At 36.2% G+C, this 9,762-nt stretch overlaps 1 protein-coding gene across 6 annotated transcripts in view; it reads left to right on the top strand.

Annotated features, from left to right (window-relative positions):
* The window catches only part of FAM133B (family with sequence similarity 133 member B), a 51,375-nt gene that overhangs the window by 15,253 nt on the left and 26,360 nt on the right, over positions 1 to 9,762 (top strand). For 3 of the 6 annotated variants that reach the window (XM_081800543.1, XM_081800544.1, XM_081800545.1), the window contains exons 9-10: positions 4,741 to 4,833; positions 6,611 to 6,658. In XM_081800543.1, the coding sequence (XP_081656669.1) occupies positions 4,741 to 4,833; positions 6,611 to 6,658 (141 nt within the window). Of the gene's footprint in view, positions 1 to 4,740; positions 4,834 to 6,222; positions 6,294 to 6,610; positions 6,659 to 9,762 lie in introns of all 6 variants that reach the window. The other 3 variants (XM_081800546.1, XM_031027393.2, XM_031027394.2) reach the window with 3 other exon arrangements.

Here is a 9,762-nt window from a genome sequence, read left to right on the forward strand (position 1 = left end):
TGGACTCTGAAAAACAAACTGAGGGTTCTAGAGGGGAGGGGGGTGGGAGGATGGGTTGGCCTGGTGGTGGGTGTTGAGGAGGGCACGTTCTGCATGGAGCACTGGGTGTTGTGCACGAACAATGAATCATGGAACACTTCATCTAGAACTAATGATGTAATGTATGGGGATTAACATAAGAATAAAAAAAATAAAAAAAAACATATTATCTCATTAAAAATTCAAAATAATGGAGATTAAATATTTCCTTTGTTTCTTCAAGTCATTTTGAAAGAAGCCCTTTTAATAACAGAACATGGAGTTCTGTTTCAAATTGAGTGTACCATAGATAAGTTTTGAAAAAATTTTTTACTGTAAGTAGATGTTTTATCTTCATTTATGCTTAACTATAATTAATGCTAAATTTATCCCTGTGTTTCTGATTTACATTTAAAAATCTGTTTCTGGGGCACCTGGGTGGCTCAGTTTGGTTAAGCGACTGCCTTCGGCTCAGGTCATGATCCTGGAGTCCCGGGATCGAGTCCCGTATCGGGCTCCCTGCTCAGCGAGGAGTCTGCTTCTCCCTCTGATCCTCCCCCCCTCATGCTCTCTCTCTCATTCTCTCTCAAATAAATAAATAAAATCTTTAAAATAAAATAAAATAAAAAATAAAAATCTGTTTCTGGGGGCACCTGGGTGGCTCAGTTGATTAAGCATCTGCCTTTGTTCAGCTGGGTCATGATCCCAGGGTCCTGGGATTGAGCCTTGCATCGGACTCTGTGCTCAGCAGGGCTCAATCTCCTCTCCCTCTGCTGCTCCCCCTTCTCTCTCTCTCTCTCAAATAAAATAAATAAAATCTTGGGGAAAAAAAATCTTTTTCTGGTTCTTAAAAACCTAAAGACAGCAGTTATTAATGAAAGAAAACTATAGACCAGAGTTCACTATATTTTACTCAGTATTTTTACATATTTTTTTAATTGAGGTACAATTTACATAATATGCTATTATTCATTTTAAAATTACAATTTGGGGGAATATTGTATATGTACAGTGTTGTACAGTGACCACCTCTCTAGTTTCAAAACTTTTTCATCACCCCCTTAAAAACAACCCATACTCATTAACTAATTCCCATTCTTCCTGCCCCCCACACCCCCTAGTAACTTCTAGTCTGCTTTCTATCTCTATGGATTTACATATTCTGGATATATCATTTGTTTTGTTTTGTTTTTGTGAATCAAAAATAGGAACTTTAGGGGCACCTGGCGGGCTCAGTCATTGTAGCATGGAACTCTTGGACATATTAGACTTGGGAGAGGGAAAGGGAGAGAATCTTAAGCAGACTCCATGCTGAGCATGGAGCCCAGCGCCGGGCTTGATCTCATGATCCTGAGATTACGACCTGAGCCAAAACCAAGAGCGGGACACTTAACCAACTGCGACACCCAGGCGCCCCAGGAGTTTCATATTTTAAATACTACTCATCTTTTATACACATGATGAACATTTTTTGGTCCATGGCTTCTCTTAATCTTGTTTAGGATGTTTGTTACAGTCGTAAAAGGGTATAATTTTTCTTCTCCCTGGGCAGTATTCTCTGTTTTGTTTTTTTTAAGTTTTTTGCTTTAATTCCAGTATAGTTAACGTAGAGTGTTACAAAAAGGGTGTAATTTTAAGGGGCACCTGGATGGCTCAGTCCGTTAAGCGTCTGACTCTTGGTTCTGGTTCAGGTCATGATCTCAGGATCCTGGATCGAGCCAGCACTGGGCTCTGCACTCTGCGCTCAGCAGGGAGTCCACTTGAGGATTTTCTCTCTCTCTCCCTCTCCCACTGCCCTCCTCCTGCCCATGCTCGTGTGCTCTCTCTCTCTCTCTAAAATAAATCTTTTTTTAAAAGGGTGTAATTGTAAGTCATGTATCAGTCATCGTTTTCAGCTCATTTTTAAGTTGTGAAAATGACAGTGTAATACCTAACAATGGACGAAAATATCCCATTTCTAACAGTAACAAAGAATATATAGGAAAAATTTAAAGAACCTATCAGGACTTCTCTGAAGAAAATTATGCAAATCTATTCAGAGAAGCACATGAAGATTTAATAAATGTTCCTGGGTAGACATTAAACATTTTTTAAACTCTTTGATTAAAACATTCTTTAAACGCTTTGATTAAAATAGTGTGGTGTGGTGCAGGAATAGGGAGGAAAAAAAAAAAGGCAGTGGAACAGTGTAGAGCCCAAGTAAAAATTTGTAAGTATTTGTGGGGTTTTATAGATGATAAAAGTGGCTTTTCTTGGGACAAAATGACTAGCCATTTGGAAAGTATAAAGCTGGACCCTCCTTAAGGCCAAATAAATCATAGGTAAGTCAGTTTTAAATGTATGAAAGTATAACTAGAGAAAGACAGGGGTGAATATAATTTGGGGTAGGGAAGGCCCATGCCTCAAAACTCAAAAACTTTTTTTTTTTTTAAGATTTTATTTATTTATTTGACAGAGACAGCGAGAGAGGGAACACAAGCAGGGGGAGTGGGAGAGGGAGAAGCAGGCTTTCTGCTGAGCAGGGAGCCCGATGCGGGCCTCAATCCCAGGACCCTTGGATCATGACCTGAGCCGAAGGCAGACGCTTAACAACTGAGGCACCCAGGCGCCCCAGAAACTTTTGACCATATAATTCTAATTCTGAATGATGAAACGAGATCACAAAAAAATCATGAGCAAAATTTAAATATAATGAACAGATTTAGGAAAAACTAGAAATAATTAAAAACTAATCTTTAGTAATTGAAAATTTCTACTTCACGTACAGAAAAAGTGGTAAAATGCATGTTTAGGCAGTTCTAAAAGAAAATATGGACTGTATTTCAGTAATCTGAGACTGAGATGATTGATAAAAGAGCCTGAAACAGGTTTCTTGATAAAGTGTGATTCCTAAGTGAAATAAACAATTGGGGGGGGGAGGTGGGACAGTAAGCAAATCATTTGGGTAAAGGCTACTTTGGTCTTTGATTTAGACGTTATTATTAGGTAAAGATTTTGCACTCATGTGCCCGTCACTCCATTTCAAGTTTTTTTGTTTGTTTGTTTTAATTTTATTTCTTTATTTATTTCAGAGAGAGCACACAAGCAGGGGGAGGGGCAAAGAGAGGGAGAAGCACACTCTCTGCTGAGCAAGGAGCCCAATGCGGGACTCGATCCCAGGACCCTGGGATCATGACCCAAGCCGAAGGCAGACACTCAACCTGCTGAGCCACCCAGGCGCCCCTCAACTGTTTTTAATAGCAAATAACCCATATATATTCCTGCCCTCCAGAAAGAGTTGGGTTAAGTGAGTTGTGGCATATGCTTTCAGTGAATGTCAAAGGCAACCATAAATGATGATGTAGTTGGCATGGAAAGATTGGATGACAAGAGCGGGTTCCAAACAGCAAGTATTTATGTAAAATTGTAAATGTACACATAGTGAGATATTTCCAAAAATCTTCATGATGTTTAATTCGTGGTAGTGGGATTCGGGTAAATTCGCTTACAGTGAACATTTATCATTTCTATCAAAATAATAAAGCTATTTGCAGAAACAAAATTAAATCACCTGTGATATAACACAGATCACTTTATTTTCTATGTGATTTTTTGTTTGTTTAATAATCTTCAAAATTGGCTTCCCGTATATAAAGTTTTATATTGTTTTTTTCTGTACAATGAGGTAGTGAGCATTTTTTTTCATTGTGTGGTTTTGTTGTCTTGTTATGAAGTATTCAGACATACAGAAAAAGCGTATGGAAAATAATAAGATGATAACCAGCACATCTACTGTGAAGCTTTAATAAATCTTAACATTGGGGCGCCTGGGTGGCTCAGTTGGTTGAGCGTCTGACTCTTGGGTTTTATTTCGGCTCAGGTCATGATCTCAGGTTTCTGGGATCAAGCCCCACCTTGGGCTCCACGCTCAGTGGGGAGTCTGCTGCCCCCTTTCTCTCTCTCCCTCTGCCCCTCCCCCCCACTTGTTCTTGTGTTTTCTCTCTCTCTCTCAAGTAAATAAATAAATCTTTTTTAAAAACCTTAACATTTTGCCATACTTGCTTCAGATGTTTTTGAAATTTTTATTCCTCAGAACATATATTTAAGTCCCTAAGTACTCCTCTGGTCTTTCTTCTTCCCCAGAGTTATATGTTTTCTCATCATTAAAAATACTTAGCGATGAAGTTTTTTTTAATGTGAATTTAACACTTGTAACACATGAAAGGAATTACTACTGTGTAGAGATCTTTTTAGATCACAAATAATTACCCATTGTTTTTCTTTTCTGCAGCACTAGGCCTGTCTGATCCAATACTGGGTAGAAACAAAACCATTAGAATACAAGGGACTCGAATCTTACACCATCTCTAGGGTTTCTTATGACACTTTAGAGTTTAATTAACTTTGGCTCAGTCAGAATAGCATGCTATTCTTAATCTCGTGGTCGTTAGTTCAAGCCCCATGTTGGGTGTACACATTACTTAATAAATATTTTTTTAAAAAAAAAGAAAGTGAGAATATAACATCTCAATGGACATGTAATTATTTCTTTTCAGGTTATTTAATAAAAGCGTTACTTTATTGGAATTAAAAACTGAATATTGGTAAACATCAATATTAGACATTTCTAAAATGAAAATGGTTAGTTTTTTTGATAATTGGAAAAACTGTTAATTAGAAATATAAAATTTGTGTGGCATAGCCTTATATCTTTTTGAGTCAAGGTACCTGTATTTCTCTTAGGACATTAAAGGACTCAGCAAAAAAAGAAAGATGTATCCTGAAGATAAACCTTTATCATCTGAGTCTTTATCAGAATCAGATTATATTGAGGAGGTAAGTCTATGATCAAATTCATTTTCTTCACTTTAAAATGTTTAATAATTTGTTTTTAATAAATACAAATTAGTAAAAAGAAATATACTTCATGAATATTCAATTTACTCACTTTTCTAGCATGTGCACTGTGAAAAAGAAATGGAAGTTCCATTTCAGAATGAGTTTTTCATTTTCTAGAAGATGATTATAGAGCTAATATGGTAATTAACCATACTTACAAATCTCTGCTCTGAGCTATTTTATTTTTATTCTTCTAATAGTTACTTTTTACTATTCTAGTATTATGATTACATGACAGATGCTGTTTGATGTGTACTGTATTGAAACCCAGCATTCCCTTGTTTTTGTTTGGAACTACTACTAGTGAGGGAGTAGAACAGTGATGAGGTAGAACAGAAATGTTAGCATGATCTTTTTTCCTATCTATAACGTAAGGAAGTAGAATTAGATAGTTTCTGTAGTCTCTTTAGTCCTTTTCAGCCCTGATATTCCTATCTTAGATTTTGTTTGTACTCTATTCTTAGTTAATTTTAGGTTTTTAAGTTATCATCTTGAAAGTATTTCTCTCTTGGACTTGGTTTCCTCATTTGTAAAATAGGGCCTTTTGTAGCAATATTTTGTAATGCCCCCTGAAATGAAATTGAAGTGAATTGAATTGAAACTTGTAGTGTGTGTATATAATGTATATAATCTACACATTTTAGATTAATATCCCCTAAGAAATTTTTTAAAGAAATATAAGAAACTATTAATGTATAATTTTACTAAATAATATTTGAGTACATAAATGCTTGAGTGTGATAACTAGAAGACATAAAATCTTAAGACATAACAAAATTCAAGCTGTAGCAGGTACATTATATATGCCCTTCAAAAACTGTACAGTGGCCTTGTCATCAATGACATTTTCCAAAATGATGAACAATTCGCAGTAAAGCTCTGAATGAATGAAACAAAATACAGTCTTTTCTATAAGTGGGTTTATTATACGAATGTCTGGCAGGCTGTCTAAAAGTCATGTCAGGGCTGTCTGGCAGTCTTGGACATCACATGACAGCATCCCCAGTCTTGGTCTCGCCAAATGTGGATGCAGCGCAACTACCACCATCCCCAGTCATTGTTATGACAAGACTAGCAGTAAGAAACAGTAATTTCCTATGTGTCCTCTAGAGCACTTAATATATGTTACACTTGGACTTAACATTAAGTATACATGAACTTTAGCAACTTGTCTTAAATTCACACATTAAAAGATGAAAATACTAATGGGGTATTAAGCGTTACTTAAAAGGATTTTAATCACTTGGTTTATACTGAATACACTATGCATATAGCTACCATTTATTGAACACCATAGAGTAAGAGAAATACTTAACTTTATTCCAGGCACTTCCCCTAGAGGGTGGATATTATCTCGATTTTACAGATGATGAAACTGAGGGTAGTACATAGCTGAGGTAGGATGCAGAGTTTGGTCTGTTTTATTTCAGAGCTCATGCTTTTTATCCACTGTATCTCACTGCTTTTTGGTCGGGGGGGCGGGCGGTGCTGAAAGGGAATATAAGGAAGCCCTCTAGAGATTAAAAAATCTTAATATTTTTTCCTTTAAATGTTTCTCATTGACTTGTCATTATGATATAACAGGGGTTTGAGGTATCATCAAAATGTTTTTTACACATAAATTCTAAAGATGTAAGGTACATTAGGGAATTAAAAAAATGTCTTGAGTACAAGTTACATATTTGTCTTCTCAATGAAAATTCAAACTTTTTAGGTACGAGCAAAAAAGAAGAAAAGCAGTGAAGAACGAGAAAAAGTAATAGCAAGTATCACTTATATTTTTTACATGACAATAGTGTAGCTCTTTTTGTTTACTATATAATGAATCATGGTAAAGCATGACTTCATTTACTGGGTTCAGATAAATATTTATTGGGAAAAGTGTGGTGGTTAGCTTTACTTAGTGGGTTGGAGCAAGTTAAATTGGCTCCAGAGAAAAGAAAAATATCCTGGTAGCAAACATCTCCTGTTTTCATTTCAGTATTTTATTCAGTATTTCATTTTATTTTATTCCGTACTCAGTACTGATAGAAATGAAAACTTGAACTTTTGTTTGACTTTTTTAAGCTATAATATGAAATACTAGGTATAGTGATTCCTTCCATCCTTAATAGTAGTGACTTCCAGGTTGGCCAAACCTGGTAACATTAGCAGAAAAAGCCTCTCAGCACAGGTTGCAATGAAAAATAAGCAGGAATGTGACAACATAAATGATTCAATAATAAAGATGATTCTTTTGGCCATTTCTAAAGCCAGCTCTGCTATTATGCAGATGGAGAAGAATAAAAGGAGAAAGAAGGAAGAAGAGAATAAGGAAAATGGCAGTGATATCCAAATGAGAAGCAGACCAACCTAGGGAAAGTGGATAATAGATTATCAAAGAGTAATTGCAGACCATATCATTAAAATCATTTAGGAGCACTCAGTATAAGCGTGGGTGATGGCCTTTGAAGGCATTTTCTTAGGAACAGGTAAAAGAAAAATGAGAACAGCGTCTGTTGTAGGTTTGAAGGTAACTTCCCCTTCCCAGAATTTCCCTCGCTCTTAAGATAAGGGTCCTTCTCTGATAGAAAGGTTCACCTGGTAGTGTATGACTCAGAAGTAGCATTTTATGTACTTCAAGACCAAGGTGACATTTGAGAGACTTTTTTTCTGAATGGGAAAGTAATTTGGGTGAAGACTGCTTTGGTCCTTGGTTCAGATTAATTAAGACATAATATTAATTAATTTTGGATAATTCTAATTTGTACTTGCATACCGCACTGTTTCGTGCATTCAGCTAGCATGTGTTTATTAAGCATCTCTATGCAGGCACCGTTGGTGTTCGTAGTGCTGTTCTAATGGAATACAAGATAGGTAAGAGGGTGACATGTGAGAGCGGCTTTGGGGAGGGAAAGCCTCTCTGAGGAAGTAAAATTAAGCTGAAATAGGATTTACCAGAAAGAGCTAACCATGTGAAGATCAAAGGAAAATATCCTAGGCAGAGAGAAGAGCTAAGGACCTTTGGTAGGAATGAGCTTGATTTGTTTGAGGAACTGAAAGAGTAAGCGTGGCTTATACCTAGTAGATAAAGAGGAATAACATACAGTGAGTTGGGGAAGTAAGCAGAGGCCATATCACAAGCAAAGAGTTTGGGTTTTAATCAAAATGCTTTGGGAAGCTGTTTTGAGTGTTTTAAAAAAGAAGTGACCTGAACCAACTTTACATTTTTAGAATGCTTTGGCAGAGGAGGTGGAGTGGACAGAGGCGAGTTGTTCGTATCACAGTGGTAGTAATGGAGCTGGACTAGCCTGACGGATTTGAGATATATTGTGGGCTTAGATGGTCGGGCTTGCTTACCTAGATGTAGAGAGAGGAGGTAAAACAGAAAGTGGTGTCAAACATAGCTTAGATTCTTTGCCTTAAGTAAAAGGACGAATTAGAGGTGCCATTTAACTAAGATGGCTAAGAGGAGTTGGAGAGAAAAATTAAGCATTGTTTATGGTAATTTTAGATATACCTATTAGGTATCCAGGTGGAACTCATAGTCTTGAGTTCAGAACATAGGACTAGCTTTGAAGATTTGGTATGAAAATGGTATTTAAAGCATGGGAGATAGAGAGCCATGTGGAAGAGAAAGGAAGGAAACCCTGAAAGATCAAGCAGAGGAAAATGAACAGCACAGGAGTTGAAGGGGTCTTTGTGATGGAAGAAAGCAGCAGACGGAGGTGTCGTGGAAGCCAAGAAGAAAAGTATTTTAAAAAGAGAGTAGTCAGCTGTCCTTTTATGAAAAAGTAACCTATACCCAAAACTTAACTTTTTAAAGGCCCAAATACAAGATTTGGGACTCTTTGTAAGATTCCATGTGTACTTGAGCTTGTCATGAAAAGAATTACGAAAGCTTAGAGCCACTAAGTGGTAGAGACATTTGAGGGGCAGGGGAATTGTGGAAAGTTGCAATTGATAAGGAAATGTATAGGGAACTCTGCTTTTGCTGTCTTTTCATGTCTCTTTTCTTGCTGAATGTCAACAACTAGTCTGTCATTTGATACCACCTTCCTAAGTATCTGTTTCTAAAAGTTTTGCCTTCTCTTCTACATCAGAAATAGTCACAAGAGTCAGAGTTCAGCAAAATTATAGGTCTCTATCCAGTCACAATTTGATTACTTTTTCTAGGCTTCTAAAAATTAAGCATCTGGGTGCCTGGCTGGCTCAGTCGGTATAGCATGCGACTTTTGATCTTGGGGTTGTGAGTCCAAGCCCCATGTTGGGCGTAGAGCTTATATAAAAGTTTTTTTAAAAAAGAAAAAGCATCTGTTTCACTTAAAAGCTAAGTAGACTTTTCAACTGTACATCAATATTTTTTTTTACCAGTTGTTTTTTAGTTGTTAATTTAATAATTAAAATAGTGCTACCAGTTTAGACAGGACATAATAATTTGTGTTTCTGTTTACTTAAAAAATATCAGGTTTAATATATCTGTTCCCCAAAACTGTCATTTTATAAAAGCAATTGTGTTTTGCTGTGATGTGAGGATTTCTTTGTAGTAACTACAATTACTTCACCTTTAGAAATTATACAGTATGAAATACAGCAGTTGATATCATTATCCATAGAATTTATTTTCTGTGAATTTTGTTTAAAAGCTACATTTGTGTGCTAATGACTTAGAGTTTTTCCATATCTTTTTGAAAATCAACAAGCACTCTTAAGTCCTCATATGATACTGATTATTGAGACTTCTCAAGAAATGTTCTGAGTAGTTTCCTTGGTTGCCTGGATCGTTTGAAATAATTATATAGTAGCTTAGAAGGACCATGGTAAAGTTGTTGTTTTTAATTTGAGTATTTTCCTGTAGAAATGTCTAACAGGGAACTCTCTTTACAG

This window comes from Leptonychotes weddellii, chromosome 12, assembly GCF_054177405.1.
Source record: "Leptonychotes weddellii isolate Sample4059 chromosome 12, ASM5417740v2, whole genome shotgun sequence".
In the NCBI taxonomy this organism is placed as follows: domain Eukaryota; kingdom Metazoa; phylum Chordata; class Mammalia; order Carnivora; family Phocidae; genus Leptonychotes; species Leptonychotes weddellii.